Source organism: Pseudophryne corroboree, chromosome 3 (assembly GCF_028390025.1).
Source record: "Pseudophryne corroboree isolate aPseCor3 chromosome 3, aPseCor3.hap2, whole genome shotgun sequence".
NCBI lineage: Eukaryota > Metazoa > Chordata > Amphibia > Anura > Myobatrachidae > Pseudophryne > Pseudophryne corroboree.
Window position 1 is genome coordinate 429777770 of NC_086446.1, and position 26363 is coordinate 429804132.

At 46.4% G+C, this 26363-nt stretch overlaps 1 protein-coding gene across 1 annotated transcript in view; it reads left to right on the plus strand.

Annotated features, from left to right (window-relative positions):
- Positions 1-26363, plus strand: part of RPRD1B (regulation of nuclear pre-mRNA domain containing 1B) — a 110095-nt gene that overhangs the window by 70838 nt on the left and 12894 nt on the right. Inside the window, exons 4-5 of the mRNA XM_063960375.1 lie at positions 2884-2993; positions 26139-26265. Of these exons, the coding sequence (XP_063816445.1) occupies positions 2884-2993; positions 26139-26265 (237 nt within the window). The remainder of the gene's footprint in view (positions 1-2883; positions 2994-26138; positions 26266-26363) is intronic.

Here is a 26363-nt window from a genome sequence, read left to right on the forward strand (position 1 = left end):
TCCATGTTAAAGTATGTAGAGGCGCTGGGCACTGTGCCTGGACAATCGGTGGGGCACCATAGAAGTGTTTTTTTGTTCTTAGTTATGATTGGCAAAAATATAAAATGTGATATTTGTTAGTGAGTACTGATCAATACCTTCACCATCCGTGCTGAAGGTAAATGGCCGAGGTCCCAAATACAAGTTATATATTCTCATTTTGTCAGATATTCATCAGTTAATTTATGGTCTCTTGCATCCATTCAGAAATCACATTGGATACGCCCTTTAACTACACAGAAGGAAAGATGTCCATGTAGTCAGAATTATATTAGCAGGGACTTAATCTCTTCCAGCAGGGTTCTGTCAGGTTGTACCCACAGGACAAAATAAAATAAATGTGTTCACTGACAGTGTGTATATAAAAGCAGTGACTCACAGGTTAGTCATGCATTGTGCTCCCTGCAGTTATTTTACAGCTTGTATAATTAGTAGACTCGTGGTACAGGTAAGCCTCTGTGATGGAGAGCACACTGGCTCATCCTGCTGTTACATATAAGGCTACCCAGCGTCAGGATGCTTTCACCACTGTATCTTGTACTGCCCCTATGATAACCAAAGCATGATGACTGCAGGGGAAATTAATGGGGGTCTTCGCACTCTTTATTCCTGAAAATTGGTGCCGAGGTGCACAGGGAAATTAGTATAGATAGAGAAATACTTCTAGTAGAAATCTCTATATTCTCCAGGGGAAAGCTGAGTGTGGATTTAATCTTCTCTATGACACAAGCCTTTGCCTGTAATATAACTGTGCTGACTGATTTTGTTCATCTTACTTTTTTAATTGAGAAATTTATGATTTTTAATTAAGCTACTGTATTGTAGAATGTGCAATAAAAGCTTAATTGCTCACAAATATACAACAGAAGCAATAAAAAGATATAGTTTAACAAATGCTGTACCCCGATGTGTCAAGACTGGGTGGATAATGTCAGCATTATATAGGCATGGAAGCAGTTATACATTTTTCAGTGTCATTTTCTTGAAGCCAGGGGCAGCAGGGACAATTTACATTGAATGCATAGCATTGGGCGCTGTGATATGGATTACAAGTTATTAGGTAACAGTCTGTATGTACTGCTGCTCTTGCTTATCCCCTGTAGCACGAAACCTTATTTTCTTGATATTATCTGAATGTTTTCATAGTTAATACTGCCTAGGTGGCGCTGTTGATCATGGAGACTAACCTAATTATGGAGGATGTCATACATACAGTGCATCCGGAAAGTATTCACTTTTTCCATATTTTGTTATGTTACAGCCTTATTCCAAAATTGAATAAATTAATTTCCCCCCCTCAAAATTCTACACAAATACCCCATAATTACAACGTGAAAAAAGTTTTATTGTAATTTTTTTCAAATGTATTAAAAATAAAAAACTAAGAAATTACATGTACGTAAGTATTCACAGCCTTTGCCATGAAACTCAAAATTGAGCTCAGGTGCATCCTGTTTCCACTGAACATCCTTCAGATGTTCCTACAGCTTAATTGGAGTCCACCTGTGGTAAATTCAGTTGATTGGACATGATTTGGAAAGGCACACATCTGTCTATATAAGGTTCCACACTTGACAGTGCATGACTGAGCATAAACCAAGCATGAAGTCAAAGGAATTGTCTGTAGACCTCCCGAGACAGGATTGTCTCGAGGCACAAATCTGGGGAATGGTACAGAAACATATCTGCTGCTTTGAAGGTCTCAATGAGCACAGTGGTCTCCATCATCCGTAAATGGAAGAAGTTCTGAACCACCAGGACTCTTCCTGTAGCTGGCTAGCCGTCTAATCTGAGCAATCGGGGGAGAAGGTCCCTAGTCAGGGAGGTGACCAAGAACCTGATGGTCACTCTGTCAGAGCTACAGCATTCCTCTGTGGAGAGAGGAGAACCTTCCAGAAGGACAACCATCTCTGCAGCAATCCACCAATCAGGCCTGTATGGTAGAGTGGCCAGACAGAAGCAACTCCTTAGTAAAAAGCACATGGCAGCCCGTCTGGAGTTTGCCAAAATGCACCTGAAGGACTCTCAGACCATGAGAAACAAAATACTCTGGTCTGATGAGACAAAGATTGAACTCTTTGGCGTGAATGCCAGGTGTCCTGTTCGGAGGAAACCAGGCACCACTCATCATCAGGCCAATACCATCCCTACAGTGAAGCATGGTGGTGGCAGCATCATGCTGCGGGGATGTTTTTGGGAGACTAGTCAGGTTAGAGGGAAAGATAAATGCAGCAATGTACAGAGACATCCTGGATGAAAACCTGCTCCAGAGCGCTCTTGACCTCAGACTGGGATGACTATTAATCTTTCATCAGGACAACGACTCTAAGCACACAGCCAAGCTATCAAAGGAGTGGCTCCAGAACAACTCTGTGAATGTCCTTGAGTGGCCCAACAAGATCCCAGACTTGAATCCGATTGAACATTTCTGGAGAGATCTGAAAATAGCTGTGCACCGACGCTTCCCATTCAGTCTTATGGAGCTTGAGAGGTGCTGCAAAGAGGAATGGGCAAAACTGCCCAAAGATAGGTGTGCCAAGCTTGTGGCATCCTATTCAAAAATACTTGAGGCTGTGATTTCTTCCAGTTTGGAATAAGGCTGTAACATAACAAAATGTGGAAAAAGTAAAGCGCTGTGAATACTTTCCGGATGCACTGTATAATTGCAGATATGCAGAAAAGGTGCTAAGAGTAAGACAGAGTGAAAAATATTGTTTAGAAATAAAATATTTCCGTTTTGCTAAGATAACCCGCTCCCTCATTACAGCTCATTGAATCTGTGATAATGACATACACTGAGGGTTCTCACTGGTTCCTGTGAATAATCAGCTCCTTGTTTTGCAGTGACAGAAGAGAAGATATCATTGAAACGTGGTTTCCAGCAGATCCAAGACGAGGACGATGATTATCCGGGCAGTTACTCCCCGCAGGACACTTCTACTGGTCCTCTCCTGGTATGTCCTCACATCTCTGCCACCACACTGTAGAAGAAATACTGGCCAGGCTCATTAACCCCTGGTTGATCCCATATGTTGCTGTCTTAAGAGACATCAATTTGTCTGCCAAGAGCATCTTCTTTGGATGACACCATTGTGGCATACAAGGACATTTTTAGCTTTGCCCTAATTAGGAAATGAAAGTGTTAGGTAAAAGCTTAAAAGCCTAAACTAGTGTAGTCCTAATATTCAATACACAGCTAGCTAAATAAGTTCAGGGTAATGTGCTATGTGTCAACTTGAAGTTTAAGTTGGATGCAGCCAAGATAAACAGGATATAAGACCTTTTTAAAGAGAAGTTTAAGTACAGAGCTGTAAAATAACATTTCTCTATCGTCCTAGTGGATGCTGGGGTTCCTGAAAGGACCAAGGGAATAGCGGCTCCGCAGGAGACAGGGCACAAAAGTAAAGCTTTCCGATCAGGTGGTGTGCACTGGCTCCTCCCCCTATGACCCTCCTCCAAGCCAGTTAGATTTTTGTGCCCGGCCGAGAAGGGTGCAATCTAGGTGGCTCTCCTAAAGAGCTGCTTAGAAAAGTTTAGCTTAGGTTTTTTATTTTACAGTGAGTCCTGCTGGCAACAGGATCACTGCAACGAGGGACTTAGGGGAGAAGAAGTGAACTCACCTGCGTGCAGGATGGATTGGCTTCTTGGCTACTGGACATCAGCTCCAGAGGGACGATCACAGGTACAGCCTGGATGGTCACCGGAGCCTTGCCGCCGGCCCCCTTGCAGATGCTGAAATAAGAAGAGGTCCAGAATCGGCGGCAGAAGACTCCTCAGTCTTCTAAAGGTAGCGCACAGCACTGCAGCTGTGCGCCATTTTCCTCTCAGCACACTTCACACGGCAGTCACTGAGGGTGCAGGGCGCTGGGAGGGGGGCGCCCTGGGAGGCAAATGAAAACCTATTTTGGCTAAAAATACCTCACATATAGCCTCCGGAGGCTATATGGAGATATTTAACCCCTGCCAGAATCCGTTAAGAGCGGGAGACGAGGCCGCCGAAAAAGGGGCGGGGCCTATCTCCTCAGCACACAGCGCCATTTTCCCTCACAGAAAGGCTGGAGGGAAGGCTCCCAGGCTCTCCCCTGCACTGCACTACAGAAACAGGGTTAAAACAGAGAGGGGGGGCACTAATTTGGCGTTAGAAATATATAAAAAAGATGCTCTAAGGGAAAACACTTATATAAGGTTGTCCCTATATAATTATAGCGTTTTTGGTGTGTGCTGGCAAACTCTCCCTCTGTCTCTCCAAAGGGCTAGTGGGTCCTGTCCTCTATCAGAGCATTCCCTGTGTGTGTGCTGTGTGTCGGTACGTGTGTGTCGACATGTAGGAGGACGATGTTGGTGAGGAGGCGGAGCAATTGCCTGTAATGGTGATGTCACTCTCTAGGGAGTCGACACCGGAATGGATGGCTTATTTAGGGAATTACGTGATAATGTCAACACGCTGCAAGGTCGGTTGACGACATGAGACGGCCGACAAACAATTAGTACCGGTCCAGACGTCTCAAAAACACCGTCAGGGGTTTTAAAACGCCCGTTTACTTTAGTCGGTCGACACAGACACAGACAGGGACACTGAATCCAGTGTCGACGGTGAATAAACAAACGTATTCCTTATTAGGGCCACACGTTAAAGGCAATGAAGGAGGTGTTACATATTTCTGATACTACAAGTACCACAAAAGAGGGTATTATGTGGGATGTGAAAAAACTACCATAGTTTTTCCTGAATCAGATAAATTAAATAAAGTGTGTGATGATGCGTGGGTTCCCCCCGATAGAAAATTATGGGCGGTATACCCTTTCCCGCCAGAAGTTAGGGCGCGTTGGGAAACACCCCTTAGGGTGGATAAGGCGCTCACACGCTTATCAAAACAAGTGGCGGTACCGTCTATAGATAGGGCCGTCCTCAAGGACCAGCTGACAGGAGGCTGGAAAATATCATAAAAAGTATATACACACATACTGGTGTTATACTGCGACCAGCGATCGCCTCAGCCTGGATGTGCAGAGCTGGGGTGGCTTGGTCGGATTCCCTGACTAAAAATATTGATACCCTTGACAGGGACAGTATTTTATTGACTATAGAGCATTTAAAGGATGCATTTCTATATATGCGAGATGCACAGAGGGATATTTGCACTCTGGCATCAAGAGTAAATGCGATGTCCATAACTGCCAGAAGATGTTATGGACACGACAGGGGTCAGGTGATGCAGATTCCAAACGGCACAAAGGTGTATTGCCGTATAAAGGAAGAGGAGTTATTTGGGGTCGGTCCATCGGACCTGGTGGCCACGGCAACTGCTGGAAAATCCACCGTTTTTACCCTAAGTCACATCTCTGCAGAAAAAGACACCGTCTTTTCAGCCTCAGTCCTTTCGTCCCTATAAGATCATATCTGCCCAGGGATAGAGGAAAGGGAAGAAGACTGCAACAGGCAGCCCATTCCCAGGAACAGAAGCGTTCCACCGCTTCTGACAAGTTCTCAGCATGGCGCTGAGACCGTACAGGACCCCTGGATCCTACAAGTAGTATCCCAGGGGTACAGATTGGAATGTCGAGACGTTTCCCCTTCGCAGGCTCCTGAAGTCTGCTTTACCAAGGTCTCCCTCCGACAAGGAGGCAGTATGGGAAAAAATTCACAAGCTGTATTCCCAGCAGGTGATAATTAAATTACCCCTCCTACTACAAGAAAAGGGGTATTATTCCACACTATATTGTGGTACTGAAGCCAGAAGGCTAGGAGAGACTTATTCTAAATCTAAAAATTTTTTGAACACTTACAAAGGTTCAAATCAAGATGGAGTCACTCAGAGCAGTGATAACGAACAGGAAGAAGGGGACTATATAGTGTCCCGGGACATCAGGGATGCTTACCTCTATGTCCCAAATTTGCCCTTCTCACGAAGGGTACCTCAGGTTCGTGGTGCAGAACTGTCACTATCAGTTTCAGACGCTGCCGTTTGGATTGTCCACGGCACCCCGGGTCTTTACTAAGGTAATGGCCGAAATGATGATTCTTCTTCGAAGAAAAGGCGTCTTAATTATCCCTTACTTGGACGATCTCCTGATAAGGGCATAGTCCAGGGAACAGTTGGAGGTAGGAGTAGCACTATCTCGGATACTGCTACAACAGCACGGGTGGATTCTAAATATTCCAAAATCGCAGCTGATCCCGACGACACGTCTGCTGTGCCTAGGGATGATTCTGGACACAGTCCAGAAAAAGGTGTTTCTCCCGAAAGAGAAAGCCAGGGAGTTATCCGAGCTAGTCAGGAACCTCCTAAAAACAGTGCATCATTGCACAAGGGTCCTGGTAGAAAATGGTGGCTTCCTACGAAGCAATTCCATTCGGCAGATTTCACGCAAGAACTTTTCAGTGGGATCTGCTGGACAAATGGTCCGGATCGCATCTTCAGATGCATCAGCGGTTAACCCTATATCCAAGGACAAGGGTGTCTCTCCTGTGGTGGTTATAGAGTGCTCATCTTCTAGAGGGCCGCAGATTCGGCATTCAGGATTGGATGCTGGTGACCACGGAGCCCAGCCCGAGAGGCTGGGGAGCAGTCACACAAGGAAAAAATTTCCAGGGAGTGTGATCAAGTCTGGAGACTTTTCTCCACATAAATATACTGGAGCTAAGGGTAAATTTATAATGCTCTAAGCTTAGCAAGACCTCTGCTTCAAGGTCAGCCGGTATTGATCCAGTGGGAAAAACATCACGGCAGTCGCCCACGTAAACAGACAGGGCGACACAAGAAGCAGGAGGGCAATGGCAAAAACTGCAAGGACTTTTCGCTGGGCGGAAAATCATGTGATAGCACTGTCAGCAGTGTTTCATCCCGGGAATGGAAACTGGGAAGCAGACTTCCTCAGCAGGCACGACCTCCACCCGGGAGAGTGGAAACTTCATCGGGAAGTTTTTTCCACATGATTGTAAACCGTTGGGAAATACCAAAGGTGGACATGATGGCGTCCCGTCTGAACAAAAAACGGGACAGGTATTGCGCCAGGTCAAGAGACCCTCAGGCAATAGCTGTGGACGTTCTGGTAACACCGTGGGTGTACCAGTCGGTGTATGTGTTCCCTCCTCTGCTTCTCATACCTAAGGTGCTGAGAATTATAAGACGTAGAGGAGTAAGAACTATACTCATGGCTCCGGATTGGCCAAGAAGGACTTGGTACCCGGAACTTCAAGGGATGTTTACAGAGGTCTTATGGCCTCTGCCGCTAAGAAGGGACTTGCTTCAGCAAGTACCATGTCTGTTCCAAGACTTACCGCAGCTGCGTTTGTTGGCATGGCGGTGGAACGCCGGATCCTAAGGGAAAAAGGCATTCCGGAAGAGGTCATTCCTACCCTGGTCAAAGCCAGAAAGGAGGTGACCGCACAACATTATCACCACATGTGGCGAAAATATGTTGCGTGGTGTGAGGCCAGGAAGGCCCCACAAAGAAATTTCAACTCGGTCGATTCCTGCATTTCCTGCAAACAGGAGTGTCTATGGGCCTCAAATTGGGGTCCATTAAGGTTCAAATTTCGGCCCTGTCAATTTTCTTCCAGAAAGAATTGGCTTCAGTTCCTGAAGTCCAGAACTTTGTCAAGGGAGTATTGCATATACAACCCTCTTTTGTGCCTCCAGTGGCACTGTGGGATCTCAACGTAGTTCTGGGATTCTTCAAATCACATTGGTTTAAAACCAGTCAAATCTGTGGATTTGAAGCATCTCACATGAAAAGTGACCATGTTCTTGGCCCTGGCCTGGACCAGGCGAGTGTCAAATTGGTGGTTTTTTTCTCAAAAAAGCCCATATTTGTTTGTCCATTCGGACAGGGCAGAGCTGCGGACTCGTCCCCAGTTCTCTCCCTAAGGTGGTGTCAGTGTTTCACCTGAACCAGCTTATTGTGGTGCCTTGCACCTACTAGGGACTTGGAGGACTCCAAGTTGCTAGATGTTGTCAGGGCCCTGAAAATATAGGTTCCAGGACGGCTGGAGTCAGGAAAACTGACTTGCTGTTATCCTGTATGCACCCAACAAACTGGGTGCTCTTGCTTTTAAGCAGACTATTGCTAGTTGGATGTGTAATACAATTCAGCTTGCACATTCTGTGGCAGGCCTGCCACAGCCAAAATATGTAAATGCCCATTCCACAAGGAAGGTGGGCTCATCTTGGGCGGCTGCCCGAGGGGTCTCGGCTTTACAACTTTGCCGAGCGGTTATTTAGTCAGGGGCAAACACGTTTGTAAAATCCTACAAATTTGATACTCTGGCTAAGGAGGACCTGGAGTTCTCTCATTCGGTGCTGCAGAGTCATCCGCACTCTCCCGCCCGTTTGGGAGCTTTGGTATAATCCCCATGGTCCTTTCAGGAACCCCAGCATCCACTAGGACGATAGAGAAAATAAGAATTTACTTACCGATAATTCTATTTCTCGGAGTCCGTAGTGGATGCTGGGCGCCCATCCCAAGTGCGGATTATCTGCAATACTTGTACATAGTTACAAAAATCGGGTTATTATTGTTGTGAGCCATCTTTTCAGAGGCTCCGCTGTTATCATACTGTTAACTGGGTTTAGATCACAAGTTGTACGGTGTGATTGGTGTGGCTGGTATGAGTCTTACCCGGGATTCAAAATTCCTCCCTTATTGTGTACGCTCGTCCGGGCACAGTACCTAACTGGCTTGGAGGAGGGTCATAGGGGGAGGAGCCAGTGCACACCACCTGATCGGAAAGCTTTACTTTTGTGCCCTGTCTCCTGCGGAGCCGCTATTCCCTTGGTCCTTTCAGGAACCCCAGCATCCACTACGGACTCCGAGAAATAGAATTATCGGTAAGTAAATTCTTATTATTGGTCATATTCACTAAGGTGCAACCTCCAGACTGCAGTTCTTAACATTAGTTAAGTTAAAAATCCTATATTTCCCCTAAAAAGTATATCCATTCTGTTACCGCATTTGTTTTTCCATTCTGTTACCGCATTTGTTTTTCCATTTTTTAGTTAAGCAGAAGTCTGATTTGGCCTCCAGAATGTGCACTCTGATTTCCCCTGAGATGTGAATGAGCAAGACATTGTTACTGAGTTTGTCTTTGAGCCCCCTGTCCTCGCTGTCATTTGCAAAGTACTGTTCACATTCAGTTTGATATTCAGTCAGATCTGTTGCAGAATGATTTGGTTAGGTGGCGGTTCTAAAATGTGGTTCTTATTCATCGCTAATAGGTGAATGTGACAGGGCATGTATTGTATTGGTGAGTGTATGCCAGGCTGTAGTTGCTGTGTAGAAGTGAATTGAAATGCCATACAAGGTGGCTCTGGTGGGATTCAGTATGATATCCCGATGGACTGGATGCCGGCAGTCATAACACCGACAGCGGCATCCCGACCATCAGAATCCCAACAGCCCCTGGAAAGTACCCTAACCTTCCCCTGCCCCCTACCCTAACCTTCCCTTGTGGGTGCCTAAACCTAACCCTCCTGGGTGGTGCCTAACTCTAACCTTCCCATCCCTGCTGTCTAAACCTAACCATTTCTCCCCGGTACCTAACCATAACTTTCCCGTCCCTGCACCCTAACCTCCCTTCTAATGCCTAAACCTAACCCCCCACAGTAGGACGCCAGCGTGTCCCGCCGGAAGAACGATAGGAATTCCGGCTGTCTGTATCTTTACTCCAGGATCTCTAGCACCGTTGGGATTTATACGCTGGGCTTATGGCGTCCTTAAAGATTGCGGCGTCGGTATATCAACGGCCGGGATCACATCCTTTGGGATATTAACTGCATCCCCTCTGGTGACTGAACGATTATGCAAAATGAAACGAATGCTGTTTTGTTTTTTGTTTTTTTAATCAGTTAACCACTTTCCTGGCATGGTCGCCTCCGCCCCCCACCCCCCATGTCCAGCAGCTGCAGACAATGGCAGCTGCTGGGGAGTGTAATTTAATCCCCCTACCCCCAGAACCCTGCCTGTATGTTTGGGGAGGGGGGGGGGGGGGGGGGGGGGGGGGATATTTAAAAAAAAAAATATATATATATATATATATATATATATATATATATATTTCTCTGACGTCCTAGTGGATGCTGGGAACTCCGTAAGGACCATGGGGAATAGCGGCTCCGCAGGAGACTGGGCACAAAAAGTAAAAGCTTTAGACTAGCTGGTGTGCACTGGCTCCTCCCCCTATGACCCTCCTCCAAGCCTCAGTTAGATTTTTGTGCCCGAACGAGAAGGGTGCAAGCTAGGTGGCTCTCCTGAGCTGCTTAGAAGTAAAAGTTTAAATAGGTTTTTTATTTTCAGTGAGTCCTGCTGGCAACAGGCTCACTGCATCGTGGGACTAAGGGGAGAAGAAGCGAACTCACCTGACTGCAGAGTGGATTGGGCTTCTTGGCTACTGGACATTAGCTCCAGAGGGACGATCACAGGTTCAGCCTGGATGGGTCCCGGAGCCGCGCCGCCGGCCCCCTTACAGAGTCAGAAGAGCGAAGAGGTCCGGAGAAAGCGGCGGCAGAAGACGTTCCTGTCTTCAAATAAGGTAGCGCACAGCACTGCAGCTGTGCGCCATTGCTCTCAGCACACTTCACACTCCGGTCACTGAGGGTGCAGGGCGCTGGGGGGGAGCGCCCTGAGACGCAATAAAAACGATATAAAAACCTTATATGGCTAAAAAAAATGCATCACATATAGCTCCTGGGCTATATGGATGCATTTATCCCCTGCCAGTTTCCTGAAAAAAGCGGGAGAAAAGGCCGCCGTGAAGGGGGCGGAGCCTTTCTCCTCAGCACACAAGCGCCATTTTCTTTCACAGCTCCGCTGGAAGGACGGCTCCCTGACTCTCCCCTGCAGTCCTGCACTACAGAAACAGGGTAAAACAGAGAGGGGGGCACTATTGGCAGCTAATATATAAATACAGCAGCTATAACAGGGAGTAACACTTATATAAGGTTATCCCTGTATATATATATAGCGCTCTGGTGTGTGCTGGCAAACTCTCCCTCTGTCTCCCCAAAGGGCTAGTGGGGTCCTGTCCTCTATCAGAGCATTCCCTGTGTGTGTGCTGGGTGTCGGTACGATTGTGTCGACATGTATGAGGAGGAAAATGATGTGGAAGCAGAGCAATTGCCTGTGTTAGTGATGTCACTCCCTAGGGAGTCGACACCTGACTGGATGGTAGAAATTAAAGAATTACGTGACAATGTCAGCACTTTGCAAAAAACTGTTGACGACATGAGACAGCCGACAAATCAATTAGTGCCTGTTCAGGCGTCTCAGGCACCGTCAGGGGCGCTAAAACGCCTGTTACCTCAGATGGTCGACACAGACCCTGACACGGATACTGAATCCAGTGTCGACGGTGACGAGACAAACGTAATGTCCAGTAGGGCCACACGTTACATGATCACGGCAATGAAGGAGGCATTGAACATTTCTGACACTACAAGTACCACAAAAAAGGGTATTATGTGGGGTGTGAAAAAAACTACCAGTGGTTTTTCCTGAGTCAGATGAATTAAATGAGGTGTGTGATAAAGCGTGGGTTTCCCCCGATAAAAAACTGCTGATTTCTAATAAATTATTGGCACTATACCCTTTCCCGCCAGAGGTTAGGGCACGTTGGGAAACACCCCCTAGGGTAGATAAGGCGCTCACACGCTTATCAAAACAAGTGGCGTTACCGTCTCCTGATACGGCCGCTCTCAAGGAACCAGCTGATAGAAGGCTGGAAAATATCTTAAAAGGTATATACACACATACCGGTGTTATACTGCGACCAGCGATCGCCTCAGCCTGGATGTGCAGCGCTGGAGTGGCTTGGTCGGATTCCCTGACTGAAAATATTGATACCCTGGATAGGGACAGTATATTATTAACTATAGAGCATTTAAAGGATGCATTACTATATATGCGAGATGCACAGAGGGATATTTGCACCCTGGCATCTAGAGTAAGTGCGATGTCCATTTCTGCCAGAAGAACGTTATGGACGCGACAGTGGTCAGGTGATGCGGATTCCAAACGACATATGGAAGTATTGCCGTATAAAGAGGAGGAGTTATTTGGGGTCGGTCTATCGGACCTGGTGGCCACGGCAACGGCTGGAAAATCCACCTTTTTACCCCAGGTCACCTCTCAGCAGAAAAAGACACCGTCTTTTCAAACCCAGTCCTTTCGTCTCTATAAGGGCAAGAGGGAAAAAGGAGCAGACTCGGGCACGGTGGGGGGCCGTCTCAAGAATTTCAGCGCGCAGTGGGCTCACTCGCAAGTGGACCCCTGGATCCTGCAGGTAGTATCACAGGGGTACAAATTGGAATTCGAGACGTCTCCCCCTCGCCGGTTCCTGAAGTCTGCTCTACCAACGTCTCCCTCCGACAGGGAGGCAGTATTGGAAGCTATTCACAAGCTGTATTCCCAGCAGGTGATAATCAAGGTACCCCTCCTACAACAGGGAAAGGGGTATTATGCCACGCTGTTTGTGGTACCGAAGCCGGACGGCTCGGTGAGACCAATTTTAAATCTAAAATCTTTGAACACTTACATAAAAAGGTTCAAATTCAAGATGGAGTCACTCAGAGCAGTGATAGCGAACCTGGAAGAAGGGGACTATATGGTATCTCTAGACATCAATGATGCTTATCTCCATGTCCCAATCTACCCTTCTCACCAAGGGTACCTCAGGTTTGTGATACAAAACTGTCATTATCAGTTTCAGACGCTGCCGTTTGGATTGTCCACGGCACCACGGGTCTTTACCAAGGTAATGGCCGAAATGATGATTCTTCTTCGAAGAAAAGGCGTATTAATTATCCCTTACTTGGACGATCTCCTGATAAGGGCAAGGTCCAGGGAACAGTTAGAGGTCGGAGTAGCACTATCTCAGGTAGTGCTACGTCAGCACGGGTGAATTCTAAATATCCCAAAATCACAGCTGATTCCAACAACACGTCTACTGTTCCTAGGGATGATTCTGGACACAGTCCAGAAAAAGGTGTTTCTCCCGGAGGAGAAGGCCAGGGAGTTATCCGAGCTAGTCAGGAACCTCCTAAAACCAGGACAAGTGTCAGTGCATCAGTGCACGAGAGTCCTGGGAAAAATGGTGGCTTCTTACGAAGCGATTCCATTCGGAAGATTCCATGCAAGAACTTTTCAGTGGGATCTGCTGGACAAATGGTCCGGATCGCATCTTCAGATGCATCAGCGGATAACCCTATCTCCAAGGACAAGGGTATCTCTCCTGTGGTGGTTACAGAAGGCTCATCTTCTAGAGGGCCGCAGATTCGGCATTCAGGATTGGATGCTGGTAACCACGGATGCCAGCCTGAGAGGCTGGGGAGCAGTCACACAGGGGGGGGGGGGAAATTCCAGGGCTTGTGGTCAAGCATGGAAACGTCTCTTCACATAAATATCCTAGAGCTAAGGGCCATTTACAATGCCCTAAGTCAAGCAAGGCCTCTGCTTCAGGGTCAACCGGTATTGATCCAGTCGGACAACATCACGGCTGTCGCCCACGTAAACAGACAGGGCGGCACAAGAAGCAGGAGGGCAATGGCAGAAGCTGCAAGGATTCTCCGCTGGGCGGAAAATCATGTGATAGCACTGTCAGCAGTGTTCATTCCGGGAGTGGACAACCGGGAAGCAGACTTCCTCAGCAGACACGACCTCCACCCGGGGGAGTGGGGACTTCATCCAGAAGTCTTCCAAGTGATTGTAAACCGTTGGGAAAAACCAAAGGTGGACATGATGGCGTCCCGTCTCAACAAGAAACTGGACAGATATTGCGCCAGGTCAAGGGACCCTCAGGCAATAGCGGTGGAAGCTCTGGTATCTCCGTTGGTGTTCCAGTCGGTATATGTGTTCCCTCCTCTTCCTCTCATACCAAAAGTACTGAGAATCATAAGAAGGAGAGGAGTAAGAACGATACTCGTGGCTCCGGATTGGCCAAGAAGAACTTGGTACCCGGAGCTGCAAGAGATGCTCACGGAGGACCAGTGGCCTCTACCTCTAAGGAAGGACCTGCTCCAGCAGGGACCTTGTCTGTTCCAAGACTTACCGCGGCTGCGTTTGACGGCATGGCGGTTGAACGCCGGATCCTGAAGGAAAAAGGCATTCCAGATGAAGTCATCCCTACCCTGATCAAGGCCAGGAAGGATGTAACTGCATAACATTATCATCGCATTTGGCGAAAATATGTTGCGTGGTGTGAGGCCAAGAAGGCCCCTACGGAGGAATTTCAACTGGGTCGTTTACTACATTTCCTGCAAGCAGGATTGTCTATGGGCCTAAAATTAGGATCCATTAAGGTTCAAATCTCGGCCCTGTCGATCTTCTTCCAGAAAGAACTGGCTTCAGTGCCTGAAGTTCAGACGTTTGTCAAAGGGGTACTGCATATACAGCCTCCTTTTGTGCCTCCAGTGGCACCTTGGGATCTCAATGTAGTTTTAGGGTTCCTAAAATCACATTGGTTTGAACCACTTGCCACAGTGGATTTGAAATATCTCACATGGAAAGTGGTAATGCTGTTGGCCCTGGCTTCAGCCAGGCGCGTATCAGAATTGGCGGCTTTATCCTATAAAAGCCCTTACCTGATATTTCATTCGGATAGGGCGGAATTGAGGACTCGTCCTCAATTTCTCCCTAAGGTGGTTTCAGCGTTTCACATGAATCAACCTATTGTGGTACCTGTGGCTACTAGGGACTTGGAGGACTCCAAGTTGCTGGACGTAGTCAGGGCCCTGAAAATATATGTTTCCAGGACGGCTGGAGTCAGAAAATCTGACTCGCTGTTTATACTGTATGCACCCAACAAGCTGGGTGCTCCTGCTTCTAAGCAGACGATTGCTCGTTGGATTTGTAGTACAATTCAACTTGCACATTCTGTGGCAGGCCTGCCACAGCCAAAATCTGTAAAAGCCCATTCCACAAGGAAGGTGGGCTCATCTTGGGCGGCTGCCCGAGGGGTCTCGGCTTTACAACTTTGCCGAGCAGCTACTTGGTCAGGGGCAAACACGTTTGCTAAATTCTACAAATTTGATACCCTGGCTGAGGAGGACCTGGAGTTCTCTCATTCGGTGCTGCAGAGTCATCCGCACTCTCCCGCCCGTTTGGGAGCTTTGGTATAATCCCCATGGTCCTTACGGAGTTCCCAGCATCCACTAGGACGTCAGAGAAAATAAGAATTTACTTACCGATAATTCTATTTCTCATAGTCCGTAGTGGATGCTGGGCGCCCATCCCAAGTGCGGATTGTCTGCAATACTTGTATATAGTTATTGTTACAAACAAATCGGGTTGTTTATTGTTGGAAGCCATCTTTTCAGAGGCTCCTACGGTTATCATACTGTTAACTGGGTTCAGATCACGAGTTGTACGGTGTGATTGGTGTGGCTGGTATGAGTCTTACCCGGGATTCAAGATCCTTCCTTATTATGTACGCTCGTCCGGGCACAGTATCTTAACTGAGGCTTGGAGGAGGGTCATAGGGGGAGGAGCCAGTGCACACCAGCTAGTCTAAAGCTTTTACTTTTTGTGCCCAGTCTCCTGCGGAGCCGCTATTCCCCATGGTCCTTACGGAGTTCCCAGCATCCACTACGGACTATGAGAAATAGAATTATCGGTAAGTAAATTCTTATATATTATATATATTTATTTATTTTTTACTAAAATCATTTGGGACAGGGTTAAATTCATGTTCTTCACCTAATTCACTCAGACAAAAAAAAAAACCAGACAATTTCGGAGTGGTATTTGGTGAAATAAATCGTCAGTTAAGTGGTTAATAACAATACCACACATGTATATTACTCTAGTTAAATAATCAATGTTCCTTTTTAATTATTCTGTAAATGTATCTTAGACAGATTGGATGTTATAACCGATTATAGCCACATAATGTTCGGCAGGAGCCTGACATTGCCGCCTCTTTGCTGCTCTTTATACCACAAGAGGAAAGGATAAAATCCTGTGCTGTGCGCACTAAAGCCAAGAGATGCAGCCAGCAGGACAAACCAGAAACTCCACCTTACTCCTCAAAGCAGCAGTGTGTATTGAAAAAGTAATGTCTCCAGGTTACATGTGTCCCTATATGGAAACAAGTCCCTGATTGTATTCGGTTATTTTCCCTTGCTGTGAAATATCTGTAGATGATGTCTCAATAAAAGGCAAGATGACTCTTATAACAGTTCTTCTTTCCATCTCCTCCTTTGATTAATGGATTGCCCATTTACACTTTATACAGAGCTGGTGGCAGGGCAGACAGTCTTCATAAGCCTGTGTCACCCATGTCTACTTACCTGCAGGCATTTATTTTTTATTTTTGAAACCAATAAATGTGTCTTTGCTTCAGAAGAGAAGGGATAGAGCAGTGTATAATAAGGTGTACAGGCCTATATAAGAAACTGTTGGAATATGACCATGATCTTTTTTTCCATATATGGACGCATGTAACCTGGTGACGCACCTGAGTGGGACATTACTTTTTCTTTCCACCTTGCTATCAGTATTTAGATGCTCAGATGAGTGGGTCCCGTTTCAGATTGTCTGCACCTGGAGTGATTGGAACTTGCTGAGCTTAAACACTGTGCTGCTAAATCCTTTTGTCACACTCCTGGCTCTTCATGCGGAGACTGTGACACTTTAAAGCTGCCTCACATTAGATACTATGGAGCAGGCTGGTTAGTAGAGGAGTGTGGCAGAAATCAAATGGTTAAAGCAGGGTCAGTGCAAGGTGAAAGATTGGTGGGGGTTATTATGGGCGGAATCTCCAGTATTGCTAAAAACTTGCTACCGCTATAAGTACTTCCTTTTGTGGTATGTAAAGTAATCTGCATTTTCTTTTTTTAATCACTTAAACTCTCTTTACACAAACACAGCAATATATACAAACACAACTAGCCTATATTTATAGATATCGCTTGTATAAAACCTACCCATACTAGGAAATGATAATTAACTTTGATAAAACAAAAAAATTCCAAACCTTTGGCCTTTGCCAAAACATAACTGTGTATTTTTGGCACGTCTATCAGAGTGCGAATATAGTCTGGTATAAACAAGGTGAAGAGCCTCTTTCATTCAGGTCAGCCTCACAGACAGGCTGTCATGTTAGACATATGCTTACTTGGAGATAAAGCAGGTTGCTGGTGTAGGAGGACCAATTTCTCCATCCCTCCTACCTCCCAGGCCTGTCCTGTCTCTCTTCATGCTCTGCTCTCTGATAAACCCACTCATATCCCAGCCATAGACAAATAGTGTTGAGTGTGCAGGAAATGGATTTGTGTTAAAGGAGTAACAGGGAGCATCGGAGAGAAAGGTGTATGTAATAGAGTTTGAGATCACAAGTTATATGCTAAGCAAGGAATTTGACAAGCAATTAGAGTGAGGTGATGAGACTTTTGACACACATTAAATTAAGTGCTTAAAAGGCAAGGGATGTAATTATGTGGCACAAGAGATGGCATTGGCATGGATACGGCATTGTTAGATCAAAAGAGTAGGAGTTCACAAATAAAATAAGAAAACTATAGAGGCACAAGTTCTGGGATTAGGATCTCTGCTTTGAGAGAGTGGTATACAGTAGCCAATGTGAGGTATGGAGAGCAGGAATAGAACTGGGTGAGATTTATCAAAGCTTGGCAAGAGGTAAAGTACCAACCAATCAGCTCCTGTCATTTTTCAAACACAGCCTGTAAAGTAACAGAGGCTGCTTGGTTGGTACTTTCTCTCTCCACTGTATCTCTCTCCAAGCTTTGGTAAATCTCTCCCAAGAAAGTGATAGTGTGTTACTCATCATAGTGATAGTTAGTCTAATAAGAATGCAGCCTAGAAAGAAAGGAAATGTAATTCTATTCTATTCCTTTTATATTTAGCAATGGATCAGGGGAGTCAAGAGAACAGAAGAGAAATGGTTAGTACTATAATCCAGAAGGTTGATGGTAAAGTACCCTGAACCCATTTTGTCAGCACTCTAGGAGCTAGCGACATCACATATGAAAGGGGCTTGAAGTACGTTATGCTTAATTGATGTCACTAGTTCCTCATTAAACGATGGGTTGACTATTGGTTCAACCCACAAAATGGCTGCCGCCTTCATGTATAGTGAATGAGTACATCTTTAGAGGTTTCACAAGAGCAAAGTTTGGAAAGGAGGCAATGATTTTTACTGGGTAAAAAGATGAGAGAGAAAACAGAATTAGATAGAAGGAAATCTCCATAGTGAGCTAATTTCTGGCTTGGGAAGAGTCACTTGGCTTATTGTAGTGGCACACAGGTGTCTGATATCTCCGCACCTCTGCCAGTGTGACGTGCTGAAGGTGAGTGTTGTGGCTATGCATGTATCTTTCTTTATTCGCTGCTAAGTGCCAGCCGCAGACAGCCTCCGCCGATGATAAATTTATGGGGCATGTTGAGACTAATAAAGGAAGATTAATTACCTGTCAGATCATGAAATAAAAATGAGCGCACACGGATTTGATCACAAAGCAGCTGGGTTCCTTTCTCATTTCTGTACTGACCCTAAAGACACTGCTCTATTGTGTTTTTACAAGCCAATGTTCATATATTAACTCTGTGTATCGCTGTCTCCGTATTGCCATGTTGTGCAGCTCCCTGTCACGTCTGTAACAGCTGATGGGGAATAGCAGCCTATCCTGTGAAGTATCCATATTTAAAACTAACCTATGACATTTCTAATGTGACTTTTTTTTTTCTTTTTTTTGTGGTCATACACTGATGACTGTTAGCATCTGGTGGCTAACTTGGCATTTCAGAAATGTCTACTACTGATTTCAGCCCTTACAACCTTCAGACATCCACACTGTATCTTCAGCCTAGGGGAATATAGTTATCTCTGATGGGGATTAAGCTCCACTCACAGGAGAAAGGGACATTTTCCTTCTCTGTTACTTAAGCCATCCAATGTATTAATTGCTCTCAGCTCAGGGGGTTTGACGGGGGCACTGTAAGGATCTCATGATCTTTTATAGAACTACCGAAAACCAAAATATGAAGGTAAAATACATTCCTCAGTCTTGCATTACTTTTTAACAAAACTGCAATGGAAAGCCAAAGATTAATGGAGCATTATATCTTCACAGTTCCTAACAGGGCTCTGATAGATAAATGCTCTGCCTCCCTAGCAGGGCTCATGTAGAGAAGCACTTTGTGATGGCTGTCAAAGGCTGTACAATTGATGAACGATGGGTTTAAACCATCTGTAAAAACTCATCAATGGTTTGACCATTGATGGCTGAGTGCTACACATGCACAGACCTCAGCCATCGGGCTGCCGACAATATTTTCTCAATGCCCACTTCCTTCGAAAAACTTGCCAATAGTCATGACCATTAATGGTTGTAAAAACATTGATAGTTAATGGCCATCCCTAAGAAGCATCCCACCTCACCTGTAGGGCTCTGGTTTAGAGGCACCCCACCTCCCCTGTAGGGCTCAGACAATCACCCACAATCCCCAGCACACTCAGGTAGAGCGTATCTCTGCTATTCCCAACAGGATGCAACTAGAGTACCTCACACATTCTCCTGTCTCGTCTGATTTATGGGCCCCATACCCTAGAACGATAATGCCTGATTTCAACCAATTTCTCTATCGTCCTAGTGGATGCTGGGGTTCCTGAAAGGACCATGGGGAATAGCGGCTCCGCAGGAGACAGGGCACAAAAAGTAAAGCTTTAGGATCAGGTGGTGTGCACTGGCTCCTCCCCCTATGACCCTCCTCCAAGCCAGTTAGATTTTTGTGCCCGGCCGAGAAGGGTGCAATCTAGGTGGCTCTCCTAAAGAGCTGCTTAGGAAAGTTTAGCTTAGGTTTTTTATTTTACAGTGAGTCCTGCTGGCAACAGGATCACTGCAACGAGGGACTTAGGGGAGAAGAAGTGAACTCACCTGCGTGCAGGATGGATTGGCTTCTTGGCTACTGGACATCAGCTCCAGAGGGACGATCACAGGTACAGCCTGGATGGTCACCGGAGCCTTGCCGCCGGCCCCCTTGCAGATGCTGAAGTAAGAAGAGGTCCAGAATCGGCGGCAGAAGACTCCTCAGTCTTCTAAAGGTAGCGCACAGCACTGCAGCTGTGCGCCATTTTCCTCTCAGCACACTTCACACGGCAGTCACTGAGGGTGCAGGGCGCTGGGAGGGGGGCGCCCTGGGAGGCAAATGAATACCTAATTTGGCTAAAAATACCTCACATATAGCCTCCGGAGGCTATATGGAGATATTTAACCCCTGCCAGAATCCGTTAAGAGCGGGAGACGAGGCCGCCGAAAAAGGGGCGGGGCCTATCTCCTCAGCACACAGCGCCATTTTCCCTCACAGAAAGGCTGGAGGGAAGGCTCCCAGGCTCTCCCCTGCACTGCACTACAGAAACAGGGTTAAAACAGAGAGGGGGGGCACTAATTTGGCGATATGCTTATATATATATTAAGATGCTATAAGGGAAAACACTTATATAAGGTTGTCCCTATATAATTATAGCGTTTTGGTGTGTGCTGGCAAACTCTCCCTCTGTCTCTCCAAAGGGCTAGTGGGTCCTGTCCTCTATCAGAGCATTCCCTGTGTGTGTGCTGTGTGTCGGTACGTGTGTGTCGACAGGTAGGAGGACGATGTTGGTGAGGAGGCGGAGCAATTGCCTGTAATGGTGATGTCACTCTCTAGGGAGTCGACACCGGAATGGATGGCTTATTTAGGAAATTACGTGATAATGTCAACACGCTGCAAGGTCGGTTGACGACATGAGACGGCCGACAAACAATTAGTACGGTCCAGACGTCTCAAAAACACCGTCAAGGGTTTTAAAACGCCCGTTTACTTTAGTCGGTCGACACAGACACAGACAGGGACACTGAATCCAGTGTCGACGGTGAATAAACAAACGTATTCCTTATTAGGGCCACACGTTAAAGGCAATGAAGGAGGTGTTACGTATTTCTGATACTACAAGTACCACAAAGGAGGGTATTATGTGGGATGTGAAAAAACTACCATAGTTTTTCCTGAATCAGATAAATTAAATAAAGTGTGTGATGATGCGTGGGTTCCCCCCGATAGAAAATTATGGGCGGTATACCCTTTCCCGCCAGAAGTTAGGGCGCGTTGGGAAACACCCTTTAAGGTGGATAAGGCGCTCACACGCTTATCAAAACAAGTGGCGGTACCGTCTATAGATAGGGCCGTCCTCAAGGACCAGCTGACAAGGCTGGAAAATATAATAAAAAGTATATACACACATACTGGTGTTATACTGCGGCCAGCGATCGCCTCAGCCTGGATGTGCAGAGCTAGGGTGGCTTGGTCGGATTCCCTGACTAAAAATATTGATACCCTTGACAGGGACAGTATTTTATTGACTATAGAGCATTTCTATATATGCGAGATGCACAGAGGGATATTTGCACTCTGGCATCATGAATAAACGCGATGTCCATAACTGCCAGAAGATGTTATGGACACGACAGTGGTCAGGTGATGCAGATTCCAAACGGCACAGTATGGCCGTATACAGGAAGAGGACTTGTTTGGGGTCGGTCCATCGGACCTGGTGGTCACGGCAACTGCTGGAAAATCCACCGTTTTTTACCCTAAGTCACATCTCTGCAGAAAAAGACACCGTCTTTTCAGCCTCAGTCCTCTCGTCCCTATAAGATCATATCTGCCCAGGGATAGAGGAAAGGGAAGAAGTCTGCAGCAGGCAGCCCATTCCCAGGAACAGAAGCGTTCCACCGCGTCTGACAAGTTCTCAGCATGGCGCTGAGACCGTACAGGACCCCTGGATCCTACAAGTAGTATCCCGGGGGTACAGATGGGAATGTCGAGACGTTTCCCCTTCGCAGGCTCCTGAAGTCTGCTTTACCAAGTCTCCCTCCGACAAGGAGGTAGTATGGGAAAAAATTCACAAGCTGTATTCCCAGCAGGTGATAATTAAATTACCCCTCCTACTACAGAAAAGGGGTATTATTCCACACTATATTGTGGTACTGAAGCCAGAAGGCTAGGTGAGACTTATTCTAAAAAATTTTTTTTGAACACTTACAAAGGTTCAAATTAAGATGAAGTCACTCAGAGCAGTGATAACGAACCAGGAATAAGGGGACTATATAGTGTCCCGGGACATCAGGGATGCTTACCTCTATGTCCCAAATTTGCCCTTCTCACTAAGGGTACCTCAGGTTCGTGGTGCAGAACTGTCACTATCAGTTTCAGACGCTGCCGTTTGGATTGTCCACGGCACCCTGGGGTCTTTACCAAGGTAATGGCCGAATTGATGATTCTTCTTCGAAGAAAAGGCGTCTTAATTATCCCTTACTTGGACGATCTCCTGATAGGGGCATAGTCCAGGGAACAGTTGGAGGTCGGAGTAGCACTATCTCGGATACTGCTACAATCAGCACGGGTGGATTCTAAATATTCCAAAATCGCAGCTGATCCCGACGACACGTCTGCTGTGCCTAGGGATGATTCTGGACACAGTCCAGAAAAAGGTGTTTCTCCCGGAAGAGAAAGCCAGGGAGTTATCCGAGCAAGTCAGGAACCTCCTAAAAACAGTGCATCATTGCACAAGGGTCCTGGTAAAAATGGTGGCTTCCTACGAAGCAATTCCATTCGGCAGATTTCACGTAAGAACTTTTCAGTGGGATCTGCTGGACAAATGGTCCGGATCGCATCTTCAGATGCATCAGCGGATAACCCAATATCCAAGGACAAGGGTGTCTTTCCTGTGGTGGTTATAGAGTGCTCATCTTCTAGAGGGCAGCAGATTCGGCATTCAGGATTGGATGCTGGTAACCACGGAGCCCAGCCTGAGAGGCTGGGGAGCAGTCACACAAGGAAAAATTTTTCCAGGGAGTGTGATCAAGTATGGAGACTTTTCTCCACATAAATATACTGGAGCTAAGGGTAAAATTATAATGCTCTAAGCTTAGCAAGACCTCTGCTTCAAGGTCAGCCGGTATTGATCCAGTGGGAAAAACATCACGGCAGTCGCCCACGTAAACAGACAGGGCGACACAAGAAGCAGGAGGGCAATGGCAGAAACTGCAAGGACTTTTCGCTGGGCGGAAAATCATGTGATAACACTGTCAGCAGTTTTTCATCCCGGGAATGGAAACTGGGAAGCAGACTTCCTCAGCACGACGTCCACCCGGGAGAGTGGAAACTTCATTGAGAAGTTTTTTCCACATGATTGTAAACCGTTGGGAAATACCAAAGGTGGACATGATGGCGTCCCGTCTGAACAAAAAACGGGACAGGTATTGCGCCAGGTCAAGAGACCCTCAGGCAATAGATGTGGACGTTCTGGTAACACCGTGGGTGTACCAGTCGGTGTATGTGTTCCCTCCTCTGCTTCTCATACCTAAGGTGCTGAGAATTATAAGACGTAGAGGAGTAAGAACTATACTCATGGCTCCGGATTGGCCAAGAAGGACTTGGTACCCGGAACTTCAAGAGATGCTTACAGAGGTCTTATGGCCTCTGCCGCTAAGAAGGGACTTGCTTCAGCAAGTACCATGTCTGTTCCAAGACTTACCGCAGCTGCGTTTGTCGGCATGGCGATGGAAAGCCGGATCCTAAGGGAAAAAAGGCATTCCGGAAGAGGTCATTCCTACCCTGGTCAAAGCCAGAAAGGAGGTGACCGCACAACATTATCACCACGTGTGGCGAAAATATGTTGCGTGGTGTGAGGCCAGGAAGGCCCACAAAGAAATTTCAACTCGGTCGTTTCCTGCATTTCCTGAAAACAGGAGTGTCTATGGGCCTAAAATTGGGGTCCATTAAGGTTCAAATTCGGCCCTGTAAATTTTCTTCCAGAAAGAATTGGCTTCAGTTCCTGAAGTCCAGAAGTTTGTCAAGGGAGTATTGCATATACAAACCCCTTTTTTTTTGTGCCTCCAGTGGCACTGTGGGATCTCAACGTAGTTCTGGGATTCCTCAAATCACATTGGTTTAAAACCAGTCAAATATGTGGATTTGAAGCATCTCACATAAAAAGTGACCATGCTCTTGGCCCTGGCCTGGACCAGGCGAGTGTCAAATTGGTGGGTTTTTCTCAAAAAAGCCCATATCTGTTTGTCCATTCGGACAGGGCAGAGCTGCGGACTCGTCCCCAGTTCTCTCCCTAAGGTGGTGTCAGTGTTTCACCTGAACCAGCTTATTGTGGTGCCTTGCACCTACTAGGGACTTGGAGGACTCCAAGTTGCTAGGAGTTGTCAGGGCCCTGAAAATATGTTCCAGGACAGCTGGAGTCAGAAAATCTGACTCGCTGTTTATACTGTATGCACCCAACAAGTTGGGTGCGCCTGCTTCTAAGCAGGCGATTGCTCGTTGGATTTGTAACACAATTCAACTTGCACATTCTGAGGCAGGCCTGCCACAGTCTAAATCGGTTAAGGCCCATTCCACAAGGAAGGTGGGCTCATCTTGGGCGGCTGCCCGAGAGGTCTCGGCATTACAACTCTGCCGAGCAGCTACGTGGTCAGGGGAGAACACGTTTGTAAAATTCTACAAATTTGATATCCTGGCAAAAGAGGACCTGGAGTTCTCTCATTCGGTGCTGCAGAGTCATCCGCACTCTCCCGCCCGTTTGGGAGCTTTGGTATAATCCCCATGGTCCTTTCAGGAACCCCAGCATCCACTAGGACGATAGAGAAAATAAGAATTTACTTACCGATAATTCTATTTCTCGGAGTCCGTAGTGGATGCTGGGCGCCCATCCCAAGTGCGGATTATCTGCAATACTTGTACATAGTTACAAAAATCGGGTTATTATTGTTGTGAGCCATCTTTTCAGAGGCTCCGCTGTTATCATACTGTTAACTGGGTTTAGATCACAAGTTGTACGGTGTGATTGGTGTGGCTGGTATGAGTCTTACCCGGGATTCAAAATTCCTCCCTTATTGTGTACGCTCGTCCGGGCACAGTACCTAACTGGCTTGGAGGAGGGTCATAGGGGGAGGAGCCAGTGCACACCACCTGATCCTAAAGCTTTACTTTTTGTGCCCTGTCTCCTGCGGAGCCGCTATTCCCCATGGTCCTTTCAGGAACCCCAGCATCCACTACGGACTCCGAGAAATAGAATTATCGGTAAGTAAATTCTTATTTTCGGGCATATCGGGTGAAATTGGCCATTTTGGATGTGTTTCCGATCCGATGCGCGTTCCCCCATGAGGGTTGGATCGGTTCCCCTAGATCGTTAGTGCTGCACTTGTGATATGTCTGTTCCCACAGGCATGGCTGGGATCGCATACGATATATCGCATGCAAAATGTACCGAATCGTTTGGAACCACTCCTGGGAAGCTCCCGGGAGAGTTCAAGGGAAATCGCCTCCGACTTCAGCCTCAGACATATCGTTCTAGTGTATGGGGCCCTTTAGAGAACACCCTACCTACTTAGCGTGGAACAGGTAGTGAAGCACCCTGCCTTCTTAATATGGCAGCTTGTTGTAAACGGGCAGGAGAAAGCGTAAAAGACATATTTAGTTACTTCAGATTTATTTTTCAGATCGGTAATACACAGCCTTTCAAATACAGTATTTAGAGTAGTGGATTTACTTTTTTCTGAAAGCCATAGGATGCAGCTATGAGTTGATAATGTGCACGTGTATCTCGCCCACACGCAGTTTGAAACACAAAAAAATCTTTACAGCACCAAAACCAGCTATTTTATCGATACTGTCTGTGTGAAATCCGTGTATGGGAGTGCACTCCTCCCTTATTTGCAACACTTTGCCTGCAGCTTTACTTAGAACTAAATGAGCTTTACGCTAATTGAAACTTCGGTATCTTATACATCAGTCGGTTTAGAGAATCTTGCATCATACAAATGTTGAGGTAGCAGTTTATAGCCTTTAGTTTTATCTCCAAAATGTGGATGAAAGTGACCGCAACACCACAATGATGAAAAGGTAAATGATCCAGAAAAAGATATATATATATATGTAAGTTTTCCTTTGATGAAATAGTTTTACTGCTAGAATAATGTTTCACGTTTCTTCTGGTTAGCGCTACAACTTGAACTCACGGAATTTCAGCTATTGTGCTTAAGCTGCCCTCCTCCACCTAATACTTTCATGCAGCAAGCACCCCTATTTCTCTCTTGTAGACGGAGGATCTTATTAAAGCACTGCAGGATCTGGAGAATGCTGCCTCAGGTGATGCTGCTGTAAGGCAGAAAATTGCGTCCCTTCCACAGGAGGTTCAGGATGTGTCCTTGCTGGAGAAGATTACAGGTGAGCCCAGTTTGTTTTATTTACATGGATCACCAGTGTTTTATTAAACTATATGCTTGTCAGAATCATGGGACATATAGTCCCTGCTCCAGTGGAGC